At 39.7% G+C, this 26,452-nt stretch overlaps 1 protein-coding gene and 1 pseudogene across 4 annotated transcripts in view; both read right to left on the bottom strand.

Moving 5' to 3' along the window:
• Positions 1-26,452, bottom strand: part of DIAPH3 (diaphanous related formin 3) — a 571,588-nt gene that overhangs the window by 124,801 nt on the left and 420,335 nt on the right. For 3 of the 4 annotated variants that reach the window (XM_060394025.1, XM_060394029.1, XM_060394026.1), the window contains 2 exons: positions 25,252-25,347; positions 24,706-24,765 (listed from right to left, as the gene is read on the bottom strand). In XM_060394025.1, coding sequence (XP_060250008.1) covers positions 24,706-24,765; positions 25,252-25,347 — 156 coding nt within the window. Of the gene's footprint in view, positions 1-4,377; positions 9,972-24,705; positions 24,766-25,251; positions 25,348-26,452 lie in introns of those variants that run through there. The other variant, XM_060394028.1, reaches the window with a different exon arrangement.
• On the bottom strand, positions 10,011-10,175 carry LOC114116770 (U2 spliceosomal RNA; annotated as a pseudogene).

Below are 26,452 nucleotides of genomic sequence, written 5' to 3'. Positions count from 1 at the left end.
GGACCAGGAGACTGCACTTCTGTGCAAAGACCGCACAGAAGACTGATCCAGATTTCCTGTGAGTGTCCAGGAGTCTTCAGAGGAGGTATGGGTTGACAGTGGCCTGCTGCACGGTCGGGGCACTAAATACAACAGCGCACACACAAGACCTTTTGAAGGAGGTCCCCATTATCTTCCTTACACCCACCATAGTTTGGTCTCAGGTCAAAGAACAGGGAGAGAACACAGCCTTCTCTGCCAACAGGAAATTGGATTAAAAATTTACTGAGCATGGCCCCGCCCACCAGAACAAGACCCAGTTTCTCTCTTAGTCAGTCACTCCCATCAGGAAGCTTCCATATCCTTCTCCATCAAGGGCAAAGAAAAAGAAAACCACAATCACAGAAAACTAATCAAACTGACCAACCGATCACAGCCTTATCTAACTCAATGAAACTATAAGCCACGGCCACCCAAAATGGACTGGATATGGTGGCGAGTTCTGACAAAATGTGGTCCCCTGGAGAAAGGAATGGCAAAACACTTCAGTACTCTTGCCTTGAGAACCCTAAGAACAGTATGAAAATGCAAAATGATATGACACTGAAAGATGAACTCCCAAGGTGGATAGGTGCCCAATATGCTGCTGGAGAAGAGTAGAGAAGTAACTCCAGAAAGAATGAAGAGACAGAGCCAAAGCAGAAACAACGTGCAGTTGTGGATATAAAAGGTGGTGGAAGTAAAGTCCGATGCTGTAAGAACAAATTGCATAGGAACCTGGAATGTTAGGTCCATGCTGCTGCTGCTGTTAAGTTGCTTCAGTCATGTCTGACTCTGTGTGACCCCATTGACGGCAGCCCACCAGGCTCCCCTGTCCCTGGGATTCTCCAGGCAAGAACACTGGAGTGGGTTGCCATTTCCTTCTCCAATGCACGAAAGTGAAAAGTGAAAGTGAAGTCACTCAGTCGTGTCTGACTCTTCCCTACCCCATGGACTGCAGCCTATCAGGCTCCTCCGTCCATGGGATTTTCCAGGCAAGAGTAGAGTCGGGTGCCATTGCCTTCTACTTTAGGTCCATGAATCAAGGCAAATTGGAAGTGATCAAACAGGAGATGGCAAGAGTGACCATTGACATATTACGAATCAGTGAACTAAAATGGACTGGAATGGGTGAATTTAACTCAGATGACCATTATATCTACTACTGTGGGCAAGAATCCCTTAGAAGAAATGGAGCAGCCCTCATAGTCAACAAAAGAGGCCAAAATGCAGTACCTGGGTGCAGTCTCAAAAACCACAGAATGATCTGTGTTGCTTTTCAAAGCAAATCATTCAATATCACGGTAACCCAAGTCTATGCCCCAAACACTAAGGACAAAGAAGCTTAAGTTGAACGGTTCTATGAAGACCGACAAGACCTTCTAGAACTAAGTCCCCCAAAAGATGTCCTTATCTTCACAATGGACTAGAATGCAAAAGTAGGAAGTCAAGAAACACCTGGAGTAACAGGCAAATCTGGCCTTGGAGTACAGAACGAAACAGGAAAGGCTAATAAAGAGTTCTGTGAAGAGAACGCACTGGTCATAGAAAACACCCTCTTCCAACAACACAAGAGATGACTCTATACACAGACATCACCAGATGGTCAATATCAAATCAGACTGATTGTATTCTTTGCAGCCAAAGATGGAGAAGCTGTAAATAGTCAGTAAAAACAAGATCGGGAGCTGACTGTGGCTTCGATCATGAACTCCTTATTGCCAAATTCAGACTGAAATTGAAGAAAGTGGAGAAAACCAATAGACCACTCAGTTCCATTCACTTCAGCTGAGTTCAGTTTAGTAACTCTTTGTGACTCCATGTGCAGAGTTCTGACAAAATGTGGTCCACTGGAGAAGGGAATGGCAAACCACTTCAGTATTCTTGACTTAAGAACCCCATGAACAGTATGAAAAGGCAAAAAGATAGACCATTCAGGAATGACCTAAATTAAATCCCTTACAATTATACAGTGGAAGTGACAAATAAGATTCAAGGGATGAGATCTGATAGACAGAGTGCCTGAAAACTATGGATGGAGGTTCATGACACTGTACTGGAGGCATTGATCAAGACCATCCCTAAGAAAAAGAAATGCGAAAAAGAAAAATGGTTTTCTGAGGAGGCATTACAAATAGCTGAGAAAGGAAAAGAAGCTAAAGCAAAGGAGAAAAGATACACCCATCTGAATGCAGAGGTCCAAAGAATAGCAAGGAGAGATACAAAAACCTTCCTCAGTGATCAATGCAAAGAAATAGAAAATAACATTACAATAGGAAAGACTAGAGATTGCTTCAAGAAAACTAGTGATACCAAGTGAACATTTCATGCAAAGATGGGCACAGTAAAGGACAAAAACAGTATGGACCAAACAGAACCAGAAGATATTAAGAAAAGGTGGCAAGAATACACAGGAGAAATATAAAAAAAAGATCTTCATGACCCAGATAACCACGATGGTGTGATCACTCACCTAGAGCTAGACATCCTGGAATGTGAAGTCAAGTGGGCCTTAGGAAGAATCACTATGAACAAAGCTAGTGGAAGTGACGGAATTCCAGTTGAGCTATTTCAGTCCTAAAGGATGATGCTGTGAAAGTGTTGCACTCAATATGCCAGCAAATTTGGAAAACTCAACAGTGGCCACAGGATTGGAAAAGGTCAGTTTTCATTCCAACCCCAAGAAAGGCAATGCCAAAGAATGCTCAAACTACCCCACAATTGCACTTATTGCACAGGCTAGTAAAATAATGTTCAAAATTCTCCAAGCCAGGCTTCAGCAATACGTAAACCGTGAACTTCCAGATGTTCAAGCTGGTTTTAGAAAAGGCAGAGGAACCAGAGATCAAATTGCCAACATCCACTGGATCACTGAAAAAGCAAGAGAGATCCAGAAAAACATCTACTGCTACTTCACTGACTATGCCTAAGCCACTGTGTGGATCACAATCAACTGTGGAAAATTCTGAAAGACATGGGAATACCAGACCACCTGACCTGCCTCTTGAGAAATCTGCATGCAGGTCAGGAAGCAACAGTTAGAACTGGACATGGAACAACAGACTGGTTCCAAATAGGAAAATGAGTGCATCAAGGCTGTATATTGTCACCCTACTTATTTAATTTGTATGCAGAGTACATCATGAGAAACACTGGGCTGGAAGAAGCACAAGCTGGAATCAAGATTGCTGGGAGAAATATCAATAACCTCAGACGTGCAAATGACACCACACTTAAGGCAGAAAGCAAAGAAGAACTAAAGAGCCTCTTGATGAAAGTAAAAGAGGAGAGTGAAAAAGCTGGCTTACATTCAGAAAACATTCAGAAAACGAAGATCATGGTATCTAGTCCCATCACTTCATGGGACATAGATGGGAAAACAGTGGAAACAGTGTCAGACTTTATTTTGGGGGGCTCCAAAATCATTGCAGATGGTGACTGCAGCCATGAAATTAAAAGACGCTTACTTCTTGGAAGAAAAGTTATGACCAACCTAGAAAGGATATTAAAAAGCAGAGACATTACTTTTTAGACAACAAAGGTCCATCTAGTTAAGGCTATGGTTTTTTTCCAGTAGTCATGTATAGATGTGAGAGCTGGACAATAAACAAAGCTGAGTGCCAAAGAACTGATGCTTTTGAACTGTGTTGTTGGAGAAGTCTCTTGAAATCCCTTAGACTGCAAGGAGATCCAACCAGTCCATCCTAAAGGAAATCAGTCCTGAATATTCATTGGAAGGACTGATGCTGAAGCTGAAACTCTAATACTCTGGCCACCAGATGCGAACAGCTGACTCATCTGAAAAGACCCTGATGCTGGTAAAAGTTGAAGGCGGGAGGAGAAGTGGACGACAGAGGATGAGATGGCTGGATGGTATCATTGACTCAATGGACATGAGTTTGGGTAGACTCCAGGAGTTAGTGATGGACAGGGAGGCCTGGTGTGCTGCAGTCCATGGGGTTGCAAAGAGTTGGACACGACTGAGCGACTGAACTGAACTGAACTGAACCTCAAGAGAAAATCCGTCAGTTGCTTTTTCCAATTTACTCTGTCACAAAACAGGAAGTAGACAGCACCTCTGTCTGCACCTTATCTGTCTGCACTCTAAATCATTTCTGAGTGCATCTTCTACTCCAGAAAAAGCAATCTGACTCCATTCAAGGACAGGCAGTTTATTGAAGTCACTTAGAGAATGGAGTTTGCTGCCAACAGATCTGGGTTGAATTCCTAGCTCTGCCACTTATCAGCTTTATGATTTGGGGCAAGGATTACTTAACATTTTTGAGACTTTGAATGGGACAGTGTAAACAATGCACTCAAGAATGTTTAACACACAGTACATGGTCAAATATTGGCTTCTTTATTCTTTATGGAATATTATTCTTTCTAAAAAGATTCTCACTCACCTTACCCCTCATGTCTGGGGCGATCTCTTCTCTCTGTCGCTACCATTCAGCAATTAGCATCTTGCAGACAGAAGTCCTGAGGTTGAATCCTGGCTCTGCCACTCAGCAGTTACAATGAACTGCGTAGAGCACTTTTCATATTAAACATGGCATACTGCGAAGGAAAATCTACACTACCTGCTTATAGGAAAACATGCTTAGACTCGAACAAACGAGAAGTTCCAGAGTAGGGAGGGTCCCAGGCATCTTAGTGTCAATTATTAATGATCAGTCTTGTCAAACCAAATCTTAAATATCTTCTACTTTCAATTGCCCAATTAATTGACTTATGATTACTATTTATTTGAACTGTTGCTCTCTATTAGGCTTTGTTGAGAATCCTTCATGCACCATCTGATACAAATTTTTACAACAAATCAAGGTAAGAACTATCAAAATCACATTTCATAGATGAGAAAACTGAGGAACAAGGAGCAAGTAACTTGCTCAAGGTTACACAGCCAGTTAAAGGCAGCTGGCACTCTTAATCTCTGTTCTGTGCAGCCACAGTGAGTGTCGGACATCCACCGACCAATGGATTAGAGACAGTGCGCAACTTTTGCGCTTATATGCTTGTGCGTCCTGTGCTGTTCACGCAGCTCATGCTACATACATTTTCCCCGCAGACTTAAAACCACGCAAGAGGCAGACTCAGCACTTACTTTCAACTATTTACAAGCCATGAACTTGATTCGATAACACACAACATTCCAGCACTAAATAAATGTTCACTGCTAATGAAGAAAATGTGCATGGCCACGGCAAAGGCAAGGTAGCGTCACATGCATGCTAGGAGTAATTTGCAATGAAATTTTAAAACATTAAAACTTAATGAGCACAGCCTCAATTAGGAAATAGAAAATCTGCTCATTAAACTTGCAGATGATACTTATTTGGGCAGGAGTTAAACACTTTAGAAGAAAGAAACAATTTAAAATGACCTTGATAGATTAGAGTAATAGTTCATCAAAAACAGATGAACTTCAATAAAGAGAAGAACAAAACAGCATATTTAAGAACCAAAAGCATATCACACAGATAAAAATGGGAGTGAGTAGCTGGGGACATTGATGGGGGGCAGGGGGCAAGGCACAGAGGAAACCACCTGACTATCTGTGGGCAATACAGACTATTCTTCCATCTATGTATCACAACCCTGGATGAGCACTGGAACCACTAGGAAAGGTTTCAAAACTATTGTTCCAGGCTCCATCAGGGACTAATTAAATCAGAATCTGTGGAGATAAGCTTCCATATTGGTTTCATTTAAAAACTCTCTAGGTGTGTTTAATGTGGCCAAGGTTCAGAATAAGCAGAAATTATAACCAATCATATCTTTTATATTTATATGAAGAAATTGATGAAAATAATAACACAGCTACTATGTGTGATCAGATAATGACCTATAAAGAGAAACTATTTAATTAAAAAATCAAATATTAATCAGTGATGGTTCCAAAGATTCAAGAAACAAAAAACAGCTTAAGATCTGTGTTTCTCCAAGTATGGTTCCTTGGATGAGCAGCCTCTGGAGATTTATGAGAAATGCAAATTCTCATGCCTACCACAAACCTGAATTCATAACTCTGTGGTGGACCTAGCAACCTGGGTTTGGATAAGCCCCTCGAGGGTTTCTGATGGATTCTGAAGTTAAGAATTATAGCTCTAAGCTAAGAGGCCAACTTGCATCTCTTTTCTTACAGCATCTGTTTTCTGTTATAATTACAGGATTGTTCTGTGCTTTCTTTTCTAAGTCATCTCAAAGTCTTCCTAGAAGTAAAGTATATAAATTATAAATTAAAAAATTAATGTTTTAGCAAAGTAATCATATTCAGAATTGCCTTCATTATTGAAATATCTTTTATTAAATGGATTCATGTGATAAACTCAGTGAAAAATACTCTGTTAAAATTGTGGCCAAAGTTGTCCAGAGGAAAAGTTTGCTGGTTGGCTCAGTTTCTTTACCTTTCAGCAGGCTCTGCCGATATCAAGTAGACCCAGATTAGTCACAAGAATCTACACAGATCTATTAGCTGCTGCCTAATAACCCAAATCCCCCAGGGAAGGATGTGTGAGTCTACCTGAGATCCTAGCTTTCCCTTCACCAGTCATTGCCACTGGGGTTTAGGTCTGTCTGTGATTTCCATCTGTCTATCTCTACCTCATCGCTCCAATAAAACAGGAGTTGGTTATATGTATTGTTATTAATAACCAAAATGTAAAAATAAAACCTACTCTAGCACTAGCAGCATTGAAAAATCATCACAAATAAACAGTAATAATAACTGCTCCTAGTTGAGAAAATAAGACAGAAGAGATAGCATTAAATTTTATAGTTTTTCCTTAATGGATAACATGGTTTGATAAGAAATACTGAGAAGGTTTCTCTCCTTCCCACTGTTTCTGATCTCCCTGTCCCTCATATTTTCTCAAATATAATAAGAAAAAGGAAGAAACAATTTCACTGCTAATTAAATATGCAAAATAATGAGACAGCATTTTATCTAACTGTTGAAAAAATTTTAAATGCATCTAGTGCTGGTGAGGGTTTGAAGAGTGGACAAGTCACTAGATGCTGGTAGGAGTATATATTCATATAATCCCTTCATCCATCCCATACCACTGTGGCAATATGTATAACAAAGTCTTAAAGTTGCTAATGTCTATTAACTTATCCTGAATAAACGGATGTTTATTATAATGATCAGAATTTTGTTAAAGGCCAAACTCTAAAGAAGCTGCTCAACTCTGGGGGTAGTCCAATATGACATTTCATAAATAAGGAGGCAGGGTAAATGATGAACTTAGCAATGCATATTTAGTGAACTACATAGTTTTTTTCCCTTCCGTGAATTTAGAAAAGGCAGAGGAACCAGAGATCAAGTTGTTAACATCCGCTGGATCATCGAAAAAGCAAGAGAAAACCATCTATTTCTGCTTTACTGACTATGCCAAAGCCTTTAACTGTGTGGATCACAACAAACTGTGGAAAATTCGGAAAGAGATGGGAATACCAGATCACCTGACCTGCCTCCTGAGAAATCTGTATGCAAATCAAGAAGCAATAGTTAGAACTGGACATGGAACAACAGACTGGTTCCAAATTGGAAAAGGAGTATGTCAAAGTTGTATATTGTCACCCTGCTTATTTAACTTATATGCAGAGTACCTCATGAGAAATACTAGGCTGGATGAAGCACAAGCTGGAGTCAAGATTGCCAGGAGAAATATCAATAACCTCAGATATGCAGATGACACCACACTTATGACAGAAAGCAAGGAAGAACTAAAGAGCCTCTTGATGAAAGTGAAAGAGGAGAGTGAAAAGGTTGGCTTAAAGCTCAACATTCAGAAAACTAAGATCATGACATCTGGTCCCATCACTTCATGGCAAAAGATAGGGAAACAGTAGAACAGTGGCTGGCTTTATTTTTCTGGGCTCCAAAATCACTGCAGATGGTGACTGCAGCCATGAAATTAAAAGACGCTTGCTCCTTGGAAGGAAAGTTATCACCAACCTAGAGAGCATATTAAAAAGCAGAGATATTTTTGCCAACAAAAGTCCGTCTAGTCAAAGCTGTGGTTTGTCCAGTAGTCACGTATGGATGTGAGAGTTGGACTATAAAGAAAGCCGAGCACTGAGGAACTGATGCTTTTGAACTGTGGTATTGGAGAAGACTCTTGAGAGTCCCTTGGACTGCAAGGAGATCCAACCAGTCCATTCTAATGGAAATCGGTCCTGAATATTCATTGGAAGGACTGATGCTGAAGCTGAAATTCCAATACTTTGACCACCTGATGTGAAGAACTGACTCACTGGAAAAGACCCTGATGCTGGGAAAGATTGAGGGCGGGAGGAGAAGGGGAAGATAGAGGATGAGATGGTTGGATGGCATCACTGACTCAATGGACATGGGTTTGAGTAAACTCCGGGAGTTGGTGATGGACAGGGAGGCCTGGCATGCTGCAGTTCATGGGGTCGCAAAGAGCTGGACACAACTGAGCGACTGAACTGAAAGGTTAGAATCATCATTTAAAAAGTAAGAGTATACATAGGTATACCTAAGGCTGATTCATACCGATGTTTGGCAGAAACCAACACAATACTGAAAAGCAATTATCTTTCAATTGAAAATAAACAATGTGAAAAAAAAGTAGCTTTCAGTTAATATTAAGTTTATTAACTTAAAATGATCTTAATTAATATGCTGAAACTTGACCTTGCAAGATATACTTTTTTGCGACAAATAAATGAAAATACTGTTCTAGAAGAAATCTATACATTTATTCTGTTAATCTGGTTCTAACTCATCAATAATAGAATCATGTGCATAGCACTGAATTTTTTCTTTGGTAATAGACTATTAAAAGTATTTTATAAAAAAAGTTACTCAAATTTTATAAAATTAAATCTAAGTGCATTGTAAGTTTGTTACTTTGAGAGTTCACCTCTGATACACGTTTGTGAGTTACAAGTTGAGGACAATGTTTTATAGCAACAGTTTATACACTTGGCAAGATGCTGCTTTTTTAACATACACTGATCAGACCTGTCATATAAGGTCTCTCACTCAAAGATTTGAATGACGTGGAATATTATATTACTGTAAAGTAACATAGTCTTGCCTTTAATGGGCAGTTTGACGTAAGTGTTATGATGGAGTTCTAAGCTGTATCAAAATCTATTTATTCTCAATATGAAAAACACCTACAAGCCAATAGAAAAATATGCAAAAGACTCAGATAGGCGCTTCACACAATGAGATATTATGTGAAAAATATTATGTAAAAAGCCAAAGGAACATGGAATAGTATTTATGTTACTCATGAGGGAAATGCAATATGAAACCACAATGAGATATCTCAATTCAACCAGAATTATTGAAATGAATTCTCATACACTGTTGATGGAAGTATAAACTGGTACAATCATTTTGGAAATTTGTTGGGCAGTATTCACCAAAGCTGAACATAGGCTTATTCAGTGAACTACACGCCTTCATATATTTCTGACAGATCCAGAAGCAGAAGACATTTACAAGGATGTTCTTAGCAGTACTATGTATAATACCCCAATTCTAGAAACAATATAAATATCTACCAACAAAAGAACTAACATTCATATATTCAGGGTGGAATACTAAATAATCATTAGAATAAACAAATTATAACCACATACAACAATATGGATACAAAGTATCCCTGATACAAAGCCCCTTCAGGGCTACAGTCCATGGGGTTGCAAGAGTCAGACACAACTAAACCACCACCACCACTACCAACCACACCATCACCAAGAAAGCTGTAAGTGTTAGTCGCTCAGTCATATCCAGCTCTTTGCAACCCCATGGCCTGTAAAACCAGGCTCCTCTGTCCATGGGATTCTCCAGGCAAGAATACTGGAGTGGGTTGCCATGCCCTCCAGGGGATCTTCCTGACCCAGGCAGGTCTCCTGCATTGCAGGTAGATTCTTTACCATTGTGAGCCAGCAGGGAAGCCTACCACCATCTAGAAGTGTAAGAGAATAAGAAAGGTTTAAATAAAACAAAATAATACTTTCCAGTGCAGTGCAATGCACAGTGCCAAGTACCTCAGTGACACTGAGAGAGGTTTTGCTGAAGCAACAATCTGTATATTTACAGTCTTTAACGCCTGATTTTGATGTAAGATCAGATACTACACTTGATCTTAGCCAAAAGACCCAGAAATAATAACTGAATCACTTTACTGTACATCTGAAACCAACACAACATGGTAAACCAACACTACTCCAATAAAATTGTTAGAAAAAGTTTTAAATAATAAAAATAATTTTATTTAAAAAAAGAATGTAGAAATAGTAGATGGTATTTCTTGAAAGAGGACATTGACAGAGTTAAAGAAGATCTCTACAAAGAGATTCTAGATAGGACTACAGATCTGTCTAGAAGAGGAACACATGAGTGACCCTGTGGGTCTACAACATGGAAACAAACAAATCACACTTCTCAAAAGAGACAGGCCGGACGCAGGAGTACAGAGACCACCACAGCAAGGGCTTAGCAGCAGGGCAGGAGAACTCACCACAAATGCTGAAAAGCAGCACCTTCCAAACCTTCTCCTATTCTGGCTTTAAAATAAAAGAATATGTGGAAGACAGTGTTAGTTTCTAGGAGAATCCCAACTTTCTACAACATAGTACCCAGTTACTGACTCTGTCTGCTTCATTCTGTTACCGCATGTATGTCTCTCTCACCCTGAGCAGATCATGTCTTTTTGTATTTAGGTGAGCAAAGGAAATGTGGATCAGTGAACAAAGAGGTAACAGGTTAATATCAGTAGAGTGGAGAGTAACAGGCTTTGTCCAGTTTCCAGCAAGTGAGTAGCAAACAGGGAGAGCAGTATTTAGGACATGATGAGAAGCCTGAGACGTATTAGAAAGGACAATACTGCCAATGGTGCAAGTGCGGTGTGGACCCAGGGGCGCTCTCAGGAGGAGGTGTTTTCTCTGCCTGGAGACTCTACTGGTTACCTCTTCACGCACCATGCCCTTCACTGACTGCCTGCACGTTCAAAAATAGATGATCATCATCATTTGAGAAGTTGCCTCATGACAGGTCACCATGAATTTTAAAAGACCCTTTTCTCTTTTTTCTCCTCCTCTGAGACATGAGAAAGACTAAGAAAATGGGATGAAATTATACTTTCCATCCAATGATAAAATACACTTTGGATTAAATAAAACTCTGCTCATAGTTTATCAAACATCGGCTTAAGGACCCCTTAGCCTAACTATATTAATAAGAAGAATAAAAGGACTAATAATAAAAGTCTCCTGGTTGTATCTTATATTTGTAGCCTTGATATTCTACACATCTTGAGTTATTAACTTGTCAGAATCAAAGTATAAAATGTTACTAACATTTTAAATGCTCAATCTAAACAGTGTTTACTGGTTTATCTTTCAATATGGATATATCGGTAAATAAGAATTTTGTTTTTATTTGCATACAATATTAGCACTTTTCTGCTGCATATGTGCTTTAATGGAAAAAATATATGCATATAATTTAATAGGCCCAATCATTTTTCAAAATAAAAAAAATTGCCAGAATCTTTTAACCTTGACGCTACTATAATGGATTGACTGGGGGTAAATGAAGCCAATAGATAAGGTAAATGGTGATGCACTAACTTTCTTTAGCATACTTCAGTGTTCCTTTATTTCATTATTCCTCTAGAAATCGGGATTAGGCAGCTCCTCTGACTAATTAACCCAAAGAGGTTTGACTAATAGAAGGAGATTGCAAGCATGATTAGTTAAATGATAATGTACATAGCACTTAATGATCATTATCATTTATTCTAGTATCAGAGCTAATAAATGGTGAAACTGCTTAAGCCAAATGCTGTCATATTACAATAACTTACATCATGGCTAACACTAATAATTTCTAATTTACTTGGGAATCGATGGGACCTGTAGCTTTCTTAATGCATGCCAATGCTTTCTTAAATAAATTTATAGATGCTTTTCAAGTAGAAAAATATTTATCTCCTTACCTAGACTACATAACAAGTAGTCATACCACCATTCCCCTCCAAAACACAAACAGTTCTTCTAGCTACACTAATGCATCCTTGGCTTTCATGAAGCCAGTATAATGTATTAAGACAACTTATTTACAGTCAATAATAGTAACTAGTATGAATTCCAAATGCAAATCTCATCCCATTCCCTTGCTTTCTGAGGATTCAGTGACTAAAGATTATGCAGCACTGGAAGGCTACTTTGTTCTAAAAGCCAACCGCACCCCCCCCCCCCCGACACACACACAAAGTACAGTGGTACCTGATTTTCTCTTATGCATTTTGATCATTTTCTCTCACATCAAGAATTGCAAAGGACAAAAATAGTCAGATACATGCTGCAAAATCACTGGCCAATGTTGTCTACAGGACACAAAAGAAGCAGGAAGATGGCCTGACTTACATGGAGAAGCACAGTCACTATCCTGAGCTAGAAGTACCACCATCACTGACTCATCACTCTGAAAGAACACACAGCGAAGAGCACTTCAGTCTCTGGATCACATAAAAATGAAAAGCTGAGAAGTAGAAGGGAGAGAAGCCCTTTTACACATAGTATTAGAAGAGAGAAAATGAAAATGAAAAATAAAAATAAAATCAGTGTATTTTAGTAAGAGAGACAGATAACCAATGAATGTAAGGAGAACTTTGCGCTTCTGGTTATTCTTCAGTCCAGTTCAGTTGCTCAGTCGTGTCCAACTCTCTGCGACCCCATGTATCGCAGCACGCCAGGCCTCCCTGTCCATCACCATCTCCCGGAGTTCACTCAGACTCAGGTCCATCGAGTCAGTGATGCCATCCAGCCATCCCATCCTCGGTCGTCCCCTTCTCCTCCTGCCCCCAATCCCTCCCAGCATCAGACTTTTTTCCAATGAATCAACCCTTCTCATGAGGTGGCCAAAGTACTGGAGCTTCAGCTTTAGCATCATTCCTTCCAAACAAATCCCAGGGCTGATCTCCTTCAGAATGGACTGGTTGGATCTCCTTGCAGTCCAAGGGACTGTCTACCAGAGTGTTTATTACTATTATGAGTATAAAATAGCATATTAGGCCATGTTAAATTCAAGTAGAGTATCATGATTATACACTTGACCCCTGTACAATATGGGGTTAGGGGATAAGACCTCTGAGCATTTGAAAATCTACATATGATTTATAGTCATATGTGAGGTTCCTCCATACATGAGGTTCCTGCCAACTGTGGTTCCACATCCATGGACTCAACCAACAGATGGTGTAGTATTATTATGTTTACTATTTAAAAATTGCACATAGATGTGAATCCATGTAGTTCAAACCCATGGTGTTTAAGGGTCAACTGTATATCATTTTTTTCTAGAATAACTGACTCATTTTCCAAGTGCCTATCACACTTTCCATACTTGTCCTCAAAGCTTTGCAATACAATTATACAACTGTACACAGTTATATACAATTACACAAATATTAATATAACAAAAATTATAAAGTCAGATATACCATATTATTTGTAAATTCTGTCCCTTATCTGTAAATTCTACATTTCCCCCTTTATCTTCCCTATAACTAACTCTGTTTATGCTTTTCCAAATATCGTACTATTTTTTTCTGCTACCATATTTTTCATCCAACAGATTCGTTTCTAATCCTTTTATATATATACTGCATATATTATAAATATGACATATCACTGAAATATCTGACATCTTTGCAACTTTTAATTATGGTGCTTTCCTCCACATTTTCTCTGTTCACTAAGAGCTCCTCTGGTTTGTTTTCCCTTGTTGTTTTAGGTTGAATGTTTTCCTCAAGTGTCAGCTAATGAATCCTTGACCCCAATGAATAGTTCAGAGAAAAAACTTGTGTGAGTAGGTTTGTTAACCAGTGGGCTTCTCTGTGGAGTACTCCTGTAATAAGCTAACAGTTTTTGAGGGAAGAGGGCCCAAAATACCAGTATCTGAAAGCCTTCTCTCTAGACTGTCGCTGTCCCCAGGAGAACGCTCTGTCCTGTGCCTGGAGCATGAGCTGGCTCACATTGAGTGGTGGCTGGGTCCGAATAGGACTGTCCCACTGACGTCCTCACCTCTGTGTTCAGGTAACTCCTGTCTTCAGTGCACTATCTTGCCTCTGACCGGCACCCCAGCTCTAGAGTCTCCGCCCGAGTTTTCCGGACGCCATCTGTACTCTTACCTGCTCGGGGAGGAAGAGATGCAGTGCAGCCAGGGGGTCGCAGGTCTGGCCGTGGCATGTGCTGCCTGCGTGGGGCTGCCCCACCCCCCAGCACCCCGCTTCCTGCTGGACGCCACGCCCCTCCTGTTGGCACCTCCAGGCACCTGCAGCTGCTGAGCCGTTGGGTGCTCCTGTGAGGGCATGTCAGTGCTTCTCACTGGGGTCCCTGTTGCGGGCTGAACTGTACCACCTGAGACTCATGTCGAAGCCCTAACACCTGGTGTCTATGAATGGCACCTGATTTGGAAATAGGGCTTTTGTAGATGTAATCAAGTTAAGGTGGGGGGTGTGTGCTCGCAGTCACTTCAGCCGTGTCCAGCTCTTTGTGACTCCATGGACTGTAGCCCACCAGTCTCCTCTGTCCACGGGAGTCTCCAGGCGAGAACACTGGAGCAGGTTGCCATGCCCTTCTCCAGGTTAAGGTGGAGAGCCCTAACCAAAAGATTCAAGTCCATATAAGAGGGTCACATAAGGCCCTTCCCTGGTGGTCCAGCGGTTAAGACTCTGAGCTTCCACTGCAAGGGGCCTGGGTCTGATCCCTGGTTGGGGAACTAAGATTCTGTATGCCATGTGGTACGGCCAAAAACAAGGGCACATGAAGACACAGAGGCACACTGTGGGGCTACGTGCAGACAGAGTTTGGGACGAGCGTGATGCGGTACAAGCCGAGGAACCTGGAGGACAGCCACCTCCAGAAGCGAGATGGGGGGACGGGGCCTCCCTCAGAGCCTGCAGGAGGAACCCGCCCTGCCCACACCTTGAGTTTGGACACCCACCTCCAGGATCCCCATAGAGCACTCCCAGGCCCTCAGTTTGGAGAATCTGCTTGGAAACCGCCAAGCCCCTGGATCCCAGCTCCCTCCTCCCACAGCATCCTCTTTCCTGTCTTCACATCTTGCTGTTCCAGGCTGACCATGTCTTGACTTCACACAATTTGATGTTGGTTTTTGCTGCTTTTCCTCCTTGTGGCTTTGCGGTTAACACACAAGGGGAAAAGGAGGTAAAAACACCTTTATTATTTTAAAACCAAAGTCTCTATAGACTTTCTTTTTTCTTTTTCTCTTCGAAACTAGTTCATACCAATTAATAACATCTTAAGTACAGTACAGGAACTATCATATGTGAAAGAATTAATTTCAGTCTCTCTAATTAGTACACCCATTCTGCATACTACTACCACTTTGCACAGGAATTTATAGTAACTTTCTACGGACAAATGCATCCTTCAGGGTAGGCAGAAAAGGAGAAAACTTGCAGAGGAACTAACAAATACTGAACTTATGGAATATCTACTCAATTATAGGTACTTTGGCTTCCCAGGTGGCAATAGTGGTAAAGAAAGAAACTTGCCTGCCAACGCAGGAGATGAAAGAGGTGAGGTTTCGATCCCAGTCAGGAAGATCCCCTGGAGAAGGGCATGGCAACCCACTCCAGCATTCTTGCCTAGAGAATCCCATGGACGGAGGAGCCTGGCGGGCTGCAGTCCATGGGGTTGGAAAAAGTTGGACATGACTGAAGCAACTTAGCATGCCACACAGGTATTTTAGTAGAGTCCTTTCACATGTTTTCACTTAATGTTCTAAACAGTCTAAGAAGCACATAGTGTAATTTCTTTTTTTTTTTTTTTACAGCTGAGGAAAAGTAAATCCAAAGGCTAAATAAGCTTCTAGGGTCTCCTTTCGTTAGATCAAGAAGTCACAGCAAGGCCTAACTGCCCCTGAAGCCATGCCTGATTCCACGCTGTTTTCAAGGTCAGACTGTTCGGCCAGATCACCCAAGGCTTTTAGAAACAGGATTTAAAAATATGACTACTTTTACAGACAGTCAGTGAGTACAAACAGCTATTGCTTTAAGTAACTACTATGCCTGACAGGCATATGGCAAAACGTTTATTTCTGATACTGACAACACTTGGAAAGTGGTTTCTATCTGTGACTACTCCAAACTGACCTTTATTTTTAATGAGTGCAAGTAAAATAAAATAAAAAAACAAATCTAGTAGTCCCTTAGAAACAGTGAAGTTAAGCACCAAGTGCTGTTTAGTAGGAAAAGACCTCAGACACATGATGTAGCTGGCACCTGCCTGGAGGAAAACCAGCAGCATGAGGTCACTGCCATCCCTGACAGAATGCCTTCCTCACACGGTAACAGGACACCCAAACCATGCTGAAACATATGTGGTACAGAGTTTCCTCAACTTAATCAGTTAACTGCTACACTGTTGTAACTACTACATGGAACACCTTATCCTCTCAAAACCGGGATGACTCTCCCTGGCTAGTGCTCTGAAGCTCACTCAGCTGGCCCACTGCCAAACTGATCCCTATGGTTACACTTGGAGATCAACTTTAGAGTTTTCAGGAAACTGGAGAACCAACTGCCCTTTGTCATGGGACCTGGGGAGCACCTGGGCTACTTTTCTTTCCCTCAGGTTTTACAGACAGTTACTTATACACAAGTAATATTCTCTCTTTTCAGCTGGACCAATGATGCAAACATTTTCCTGCATCTCCCCAAGCAGTAACGTTTCACAATCCATCTAGGAGACGTGCCGTTCTCTGCTGCCCTTGTCCCCCCTTCCCCACACAGCCTGCCACTTGCAGGAGAAGCCCTTGCATTCTAGTTCTCAGAGAAAAAGGATGTCATTAGGTGGGACCCCCAAGCTCCTGAATCAATATTCGTGTCTACTTCTCTCCACATACCCTTCCTTTTCACCATCCAGGTGCTCAACCCTCTGCTTGCATCCCACCCCAGGAACCTCACGCTCACTACCGCCCCAGCAAACACGCATCTTTCCCCACCAGAATGCCTTCCCTTCAGAATGGACGCTGAAGCCAATGCCACACAAAAGACAAAGAGTCACGACCCTCTCATTGAACTACAACCTGTTTTAGTTCCAGCTATTTCCCTTCTGTTTCATTCTTTCCTACCCAGGCTTTTAGAAGGGACAGCCCCCATGACGCCTGCACTCAGCACTGTCTGCTCCAGTTTCTACTGTTCTACCACAAACATTCTGTCAGAGGTGAACGGTGTTGTCTGTGCCCTTGGGTCCGCTCTGTGCCCAGTGGGCCTCCGTCCTTGACGGACCTGGCCGTTCTCAGGCCTGTGGCTTTGCTTACCGCTCTGTCTCTTGGCCCTTCAGAGAATGTTCCGTCTCAGCTGCAGAGTCTAGCAAGTCTTGCATATCTTCCTGCCCAGGAGGTCCAGCACGACTAATGACCGTCCTGGATACATGTGATGTTGTCCGCTCCCTGCATCCTGAGTAAACCTCCACAGTGGCACTGGTTCAGTGGACCTTAACTGCTTATCCTAAACAGCTTATTTGTCACTAGAATTACAGACTCATCAACCATTTGATATGTTCCCCACATTTGTGACTGTCTATTAAAGATTAGTTTTCAAATGACAAAAAAATTACAGTAAACGTCATGAGACTCTTACCGATGCAGTCACAAATGTGGAAAATGCATCTTGCATATATGTATAAAAATATAATGTGTAGAAACAGAAAATTTGTAACAAACCAATAATCAAACAAGAAAAAAATTATTTTTTATTCTTTGGGGAATTTGATAAAACCAACAGATCCTTTTAGCAGGGGGTGGGGCGGAAAAAAGCCCCAGCACAAAATCTAGAACAAAAATAGAGTTCAAGGAGTTTCTAAAGTCCATCTACTGACTCCTTATAAATCCAGATTCTGACCCTATGCTTTAAGAAAAGGATAGATTTAGAATGGACCAAAAACATTTAAAAGTAACAATTACAGTGCATTGAGTAACACAAACAGAGACATATTAATCATAACAACTATTTCAGGGAAGTCAAGGATAGCCCTTTCTTCATATAATGGTTCTTTATCTCCTTTTCACTCAATTTAGTCTCAGCCTTCAGCAAAGAACTGTGAATGCTCATTAAATGAAAGGCATTTGTTATTTCTTACTTAAATGTCCTTTTAAAATGTAAAATCACCCAAACTGTTTTACATTCCTGGCCTAGAAAAGTCTCCTTAAAAATATTTAAGTCTTTTGACAGTTACAGGTAGTATTTAATTCCGCTTGAAAGCCCAAGTGTAAGGGTGTCAAAAACAACCAGTATTTTAATAGTTCCCATCCTTAGACAGGCACACATTCATCAGAAAGAGAACAAAAAATAATCTCAAGAAAATAAGCCATATTATTCATTATGCTTTTCTACTTTAAAATAGGATATTATTATTATTTTGTTTAATGAAAATGGTAGCCTATATTCTACTTTGATAGATAAGGTTTTCTAGACAGAGACTGGTTGGGTATTGTCCTCCCTGTTTTCAGAAAAGCCTGAAGGCAGCTTGTGCTCAGTAGACACCACTGAAAATCTTACAAATTTCATAATTCTGCCTTAAGACAAATTCTTGCTGCTCATGGAAAAGGTAGGTCAAGAAATAAAGGGACTGAAGGCTGAGTGCAGTAGGGAGGGGGGATGGTTGTGTGTGAAGATTTAATACATTGACAACAAACCTGTAGAGTTATTTTGTGAGAAATATGCTAATTCAAAGATATCTGACTAGCTTCACATTTAATTCTGACTTCCAATCTTAGAGTGGCAGAGCAGCTGTGCCTGGAGGCAATACAATCTTATTTCTATAAAAATCTCTCAAAGCTCCATATATAAGTGGAAGAGTAAAATAGATAATCAAATCCAAATTAAGGCTATTAAGAATTGATTTAGTGTAAAGATAATATAGCAAGATTTTGTTTAGGTTATGGATGTTCACTAAAAATGTGTAATACTTGTTTGCCTAAAATTTTGATTATGTTTTATCTTATTTTGTCACAGTTAAATAGTTTTATCATTAGGGATTTTAATTGCATATAGTTTATAGAATTCTTTCTGATTATTCTATATCCATTTAACTGAAAAAAAAAATTCCACAGTACCACTTAATGAAAAGAGAACCATCTAATGAGATGCAATCAAACTGCTAGCAGATGCTCCATAAGACGTGGTTGAACAATTCCTGTTTGTGAAACCTTTGTCACAAACGTTTTAGAGTCTACAGAGGAAAAGAAGTCCCTGAAGAGAGTTAGAAATTACTGTACCCTGAAAAACACTGGTCCCTCAGTTGTAATACCACAGAAACGACTAAAGAAAAAAAATGGGGTAAACCGCATCCTTGAAAGTCTTCTTTCAACCTACAATGAAGGTTCCTCTATCACGCGACCTTCCTTTTCATTCGTTATCTGCTTCCATCACTGCCTGTGTCCATCCCTAAGGCTCAGTCCTTGTCTTCTCTAGGCTAGAGGATTTCCCGCAGATAACTCATCTGCTTATGCGCTCCTCTGTGATGATCTCAACACAGAGCTCTAGACCTGGCTTCTCTCCTCACACCCTGATAACCTCTCTGACTCTCCCCATTTCTTGAAGCCAATCTATGGAAATTTCAAAGTGGCTACTAGGTCCTTTCCATTCTTTCTTCTAACATGCGTCATACAAATTGCTCAGACTTGTCATTTTCCTGCTCAGAAGCCTCAAGAGTCCAAGTTCTTGGCCTGGCATCAGACTCTCAATACACTTCTTCCCTATCTAAGCTTTTATTTCCAACCAGGTCAGTTTATTCACTAATACCTAAATATGGTATGATTTTATTAAAATGCATTAATAAATATTTTGATTATTTTGAGTTACTATTTTCTATCAACTATAGAAAATCTTTAGGTTTCAAATGCACTGTGTTGAGTAAAGAAATGAGACAATGCCCTGTACTTATTAGTAGATGCTTTCATTTATTTACTGTTGTTAAACTTTGCTTGATTAAGCAAGGGAAAGAAATCAATTTAATAAGTTACTCCACACTGCTAAGGAGTGAATAATCTAATCAAGATTGAACCTCACCCTTCACATCTGATGAAATAATCTTCAAACCTATGATGATCAAATATCTCCTTCTGATGACAGATAATATTCTAGGGAGAAGATGAGAAGGAGTTACCTGGTCACAGCTGGTGCTTTAGCAAATGACATACTAAGGCCTACATATTTGGGTAACAACCACAGATGTGATTTTGCTCAATGTACATTAATTGTTCTATTCAAGTCTAAGCATAGACATGTCTATATTCATTCAACACATTCTTACTAAAAACATCCATGTGTCAGGCATGAACCCAGAGAAGAACTGGGGTTAACAAGTTCAGTTAACAAGGCAGAGACCCTCCTTTTCTGCACAGAGGGACTGAGGAGTGATGAGGCAGACACTGAATAAGAACTCTTTAAGGGAAATGCATGGTGCAAAATGGGAAAAAGTGGGGTGCTAGCAAGAGCATACAGGTACTAATAAGAGCAAATAGTTTTTGGGTTTTTTTTTTTCAGTTTATTTTTAATTGGAGGATAATTGCTTTATAGTGTTGTATTGGTTTCTACCATGTAACAATGTGAACTGGCCCTAAGCACACATGTCCACTCCCTCTTCCAACTCCTTCTATCCCCCACCCATTCCACCCTGCTAGCTTGAGCCTGCTGTGTTATGCAGTGACTTCCAGTTAGCTATCTATTCTACATATGGTAATGGAATATTAGTCAGCCATAAAAGGGAATGAATTTGAGTCTGCTCCAGTGAGGTGGATGGACCTGTGTGTGCTCAGCTAGGTCTGACTCTTTGTGACCCCATGGACTGTAGACTGCCAGACTGCTCTGTCCATGGGTTGAACCTGGAGCCTGTTACATAGAGTGAAGACAGTCAGAAAGAGAGAACAAATGCTGTCTATTAGCACATGTATATGGAATCTAGAAGAATGGGGCCAGTGAGCCTACTTGTGGGGCGGGAGCGCAGACTAGTGGACACAGCGAGGGGAGGAGAGTCGGCGAAGGGAGGCAGGAGCACTGCAGGGCGCACAGCCTTTCAGGGCTCGGGCTGGGAGGGCGCACACATGCTGCTTCTGCTTTTTCCCTCACTCCTGCCATCAGGGTTTTGCCTCATTTCTGTTTATCCTTCAAAACTCAACTTTGATTTCAGGTCCCTCTAGAGGCCAAATCTGAACTGTCTCATAAAGTCTGCATTGGTCTTTATGGTATTCCAAACGCTCTGTGCATTACTGCTATCTTGGCATTAACCAGACACACGAGAACTGTGACTCAGCTGTCTCCTGACTGGATGGTGGATTCTTAGACGGCATCTCTGCATCTAAACTGTCCAGCAATGCTTAATACATTTTGCCGAACAACTGAGTAAGTGAAGGCTTAACAAACAAAAGTACCACACACAATTTCTTACTAGGTCTTAACAGACAAAGAAAAAGATAAAACAGTTAAAGGTTTTAACCAAAATATTCTGAGTAGAGGTTTAGCACAGCACAAGGGCTGGATTATTCAGTGTGTACCATTTCTCTGTTTGTGAGGTTTATAGGAGTTAGAGTGCTTCAGGTCATCTTTTGCCAAAATAGATCCTATGAAACTTTAGCTCCAAGGTCTCAAAGGATACATTATCAGGATTTTCTCATTCTGAAATAAAAAGATGAATCCCCCTCTTTCTAGTCTACACACACACACACACAAAGTCTATATTTATAATCTAAAATTTTCATGATCTAACAGTATAAGTTTATTAAATTAATATAGATATTTTAATACAGAGTTTATTAAAAGAAATAAACGATGGTCCTAATTCCAGAAGGTGGTTTATTCTTGAGATCCAAGACTCAGATAAAAGAGTGCTATCTAGTGGTTCTACCTGGGAACGAGGGAGGAGACAGACCAGAGGCCAGCAAACGCCTGAGTGCGTGTGAGAGTGTATCTCAACAGCATGAACTTATGTCACAAGAGAAAGAACAGGGACACACGTGGCTCATCAGGATGATGAGAAGAGGAAAAAAAAGCGATTCAAGCTGCTGTGTTCAGACACGACATAGCACAGAGATGAAGAAGCTGGACTTGGAAGTCAGGCAGACCTGTGTCTGAAACTTGGCCACAGGACCAGAGGCAAACTATGAGACCTGTTCAATCTTTGGTTATGTTTTACTAGAAAACAGAGATAAAAACAATGACTATCTGATAGGATTATTAAGAATGTTAAAAAGGATATATATAAAGCATTTCTACATACTGCCTGGCTTCTAATTCAAATAACTCAATAAGCAAAGTAATGTAGTAAAAATTAGCCTATTAATACTATTATTACAATTACGATGCAAACAAATTTAAAATATTGTAGAAAATCTCATAGATCTCTGAAAAATAAGATATCAACTACTGTATATTTTTAGAAAATACAAATGTCAGTTGTTAGTTTTAAGTGCATGAAGTGAAGTTGCTTCAGTCTTGTCCAACTCTTTGCAACCCCTGTGGACTATAGCCTGCCAAGCTCCTCTGTCCATGGGATTTTCGAGGCAAGAATACTGAGTGGGTTGCCATTTCCTTCTCCAAGTACATGAAAGTAAATCAAAAATCAAAAGGGGTTTACATTACATTTCAATCACATAGTTCAGTTGTAAGGTTAATATTTTTAGTGAAAATAAAGTAATTTTTCAACACAGACTTAAAAATGAATTCTAAAATGTTATCTTTCCAAAAAACACTTATGATCCTTGTTGCAATGTTCTTAACCAAATTCTGCATTTTTCAAGGTCTAGTCTAATAAATCTGCCATTACACATGTCTCTTTAAAAGTCAGTCTGGTCATTTGAATTTTTTTTTTACTTGGTGAGAAACATAAAGGGAAAACATAAATATCAATGAAAACAAGCTTTTAAAATACCTTAAACCATTACATTTATATTGGAACAGAGAATTTGATCTTTAAGATATATCTCCTTTGAATTGCTATATAATTTACTTGCTTAATTATCACAAAACCTTAGACTTAGGATAGTATATCAGCCTTGATAGAAATAGAAGTGCAATGCTTACCTGCTTTTTTCTTCTGGACCAAAAATATCACAGTTCATAATTATAGACGAACCGTTGCAGCCTGGACACGTTACTAACATTATAGTCACAAAAGAACTGTTCTTCTCAAGGCCAGTATACAAATTTATCTTAAAAAGTTTTCCCCTTCATAGCAGCCAGAATACTTAATCACAGCAAGGGTATCTGTATGCCATTATAATCATATCATACCATGACTGGGTATGACTTACAATGGGGGCTTAGTTACTTGACATACTGCATTAATAATAGTAATTTAAAAATCTAAGTACACATATGCAATTAAATAAGAAACAAGGTGGGAATCAACACTAATGTTACAGTTGTGTCACTAACTAGCTCTGTACTCTTAAAGTTCTCAGCCTCTCTGAGTTTCTCTACCCTCTACACTTTTTGCCAATATTTAGTAAATAATTACCCAAAGCTAGGAATTAATTATCCACAGTGAATTTTTCTTAGTACAATTTTTTCTTCCTATTTCTAGAATAGATGAAAGCAAAACAATAAAAACAAACTGTTGAAAAAAGTCAAAAGGTCTATTTGAAATTTTGGTGTGCATTTTTCTACCTTTTCTTTCATTTACTGAACATCTGTTACGCACACTTCATCTTGATCAGTAAGCATCTACACAGCTCTTAAAAGATCATTACATTCATGCCCTTTCTATTTACCTCATATTCTGTTTAGGTTATTCTAGAAATCTGACATAAGTTTCTCTATTCAGTCACACATTAATACTTCTAGAATGTTAACTCATCTGTATGCAAAACAACTCAAATAAAGTCTGTCAAGTATCTTTTCATTTATAAATCTAGTAGACTCTGTTAACACCTCACTGGATAAATGTCAATCAGGATGGATGAACTTGATTTTGACTAGGAAAGGGAAGCAGAAACCATAATACACAACAGTGAGAGAAAGGAAACCAAAGTAAACAAAGCCCAATACACACAAAATTGCGTCTTGAAGACAGAAAGAGGGCTCCATGAGCCGGGGGTTCAGGAGCCAGCTGGGGAAGTATGAAAGGAGCCAGTCTCAGATAAACATCGGAGACGAAGGCAGCTCACCTTTCTTAGCACATCCTTCCACAGTAATACCACATGAAGCTCATCTGTGTTAAAGATTTGGCCACAGAGTTAGTCACAGCGTTTCACAGTGTACTGGCAAATGTTGTAGAGTAAAAAAGGTAACAATTCAATATTTCAAACTGTATCTTAATGTACAGCAAATACACTGCTCAAAACAGGATTAGGAGGAAACAATGTTTTTGAAAGGAGACATTGGACAACAATGATTATAAATGTCTGAGGTAACCTCAAATAATAATAATAAAAGCAAAATATGTACCTGAGACCTGAAAGGAGAATCTTTGACACTACCTCAAGGCACTAATGGAGGGATGGAAAAACAGGAGTGTACAATCTCATTGCAAATATGTACATCCACACATTTTTACTATTTTAGTCACACTGAAACTCAAGAACATAACAGCAGCCTACTAAAATCACAGATCAACAGCATAAAAGTAGATAAGAAGAATGTGCAATTTATGAATATGGTTTATTACCATGGTTACAAACTTTCAGAATAGGCCTCTGAGATGCTGGACTGAGACTCTGCCGAATATCTGTTAAAAATACATATATATAAAAGAAACTTAATATAGAGCTCTGTTTACTTCAGGAAGTATAACAATATTAGACATTTTTCCAAGGTTAAGCATTTCTGGAAGTGAAGCAGTGCTTCAATACCCTGATATACTTGAAGCAATAATGTTATGACTTTTACTTCTCATTTAATTATGCTACTGTGAACTCCACTGGGATAAGGTACATATGGCCCCTTAGATGAGACCTGTCACACTAATCAGGCTTTCCCAGGTTCAGCACATTGATTTGTTAATATGCTAGTGACACTGGCCAACTGGAACGCCTCTCTCTCTGACACTTGTCATTGCAAAGGAAGGATTAAGCGAACTTATAAAACTCCTGAAGAGTTGTTGCCCACAGCACTACATTCTTGACACACGACTTTAAAAGAATTATAAAAAAGGAGAGTGTTGTTCTTTGTTACAGTTCCCTAGAAAGTAACATGAAAGAAGCATAATGTTCACCTTTTGGCTTCGGTGTCCTTTTCCTTCGGTCGCGGAAGGCAGCCCCCGACTGCAAGGCCTCCAGCAGACTATCCATCACTCCTGTCTCATCACCCTCTGTGAAAAGAGAAGCCGGGAATTCCATCATCCCTCTGGGTTACCATAGCAATGTCAAAGCATGCGCAGGAACTGGTGATGGTATGGTAGGGGGAAGAAGATCAGATGCCAGGACTAAGACAGCAATTTCAAAATGTGAAAGGACTTTAACTCCCCCAAAAATCAAATGTCTTTTAATGTAATCTGTCTCATTAGTGCCTCTGCCACTGTCCACTAAAGAGAACCAAATTCCACTGATTCACTTTAGAGCACTGATTTTATAGTCTGGTGGCACAATAACTTTAAATGGAATGTGGGTCTAGTCATAACTGTGTCTCGGGTTATCATAAATCACATTTCCCTTGTAGAAATGGGTTATTTTCAAGGCATCAGAGCTCCTATTCTAAAATCGACCAGCTGTGGGACAATGTTTCTGTTGTTATAGAGATTCTGCTGTCTAAATTTATTGTACAAAATTGTATTTCCAGGCCAACTTCTGTGAACATGCTCCCAACAGCTGATTCTTCATATCAGAGGATAATTGTCCCCAAACTTTCAGTGACACAGAACAATCAACGCCAACTTTTACAGAAAGTATAAAAAGTTTGCCTTTTTAATGAAAGATAAACCAAAAGAGGCTCGGAAATCTGAAGGATAGAAACACATTATGATTAGTTTAAACTGACATTCTACATATAATTGATGAGATTCTGGATATAGAGCGAGCTCTCTGTATTCAGTTATTTTGTAATAATCTATAGTTATATGCCCATGCTAAATGTTTTTTAAAGGAAGCTGTTAAAAAAAAAAAAAAGGTTCAAAGAAACTACTGCTTCAAACTAAATCTATGGAAATGCCAAAGATTTTTTTCTTGGTCCCTGAGAGAGTAGTTATTTTCAGGCCTTCTCTATGAAGTTGTGTGACTGGTATACAGTCATGTCTAAAATACTACATAACTATTTTCCTCTGGATTTTTTCCTTTTTGGAAATGCGATCCTATTCTAGGGAACATATGACAAGTGAATGCAGTAGAGTACAAATAACATACTCACTTATGGTTTATGAACAGATATATAAATATGTATCGGCCATTTGCAATCTGGTTCTGTTTCATTTTTAGAAAAGT

Source organism: Ovis aries, chromosome 10, assembly GCF_016772045.2.
Source record: "Ovis aries strain OAR_USU_Benz2616 breed Rambouillet chromosome 10, ARS-UI_Ramb_v3.0, whole genome shotgun sequence".
NCBI lineage: Eukaryota > Metazoa > Chordata > Mammalia > Artiodactyla > Bovidae > Ovis > Ovis aries.
The sequence above is the reverse complement of the archived record's forward strand: the minus strand, read 5'-3'. Positions and strand labels throughout refer to the sequence as shown.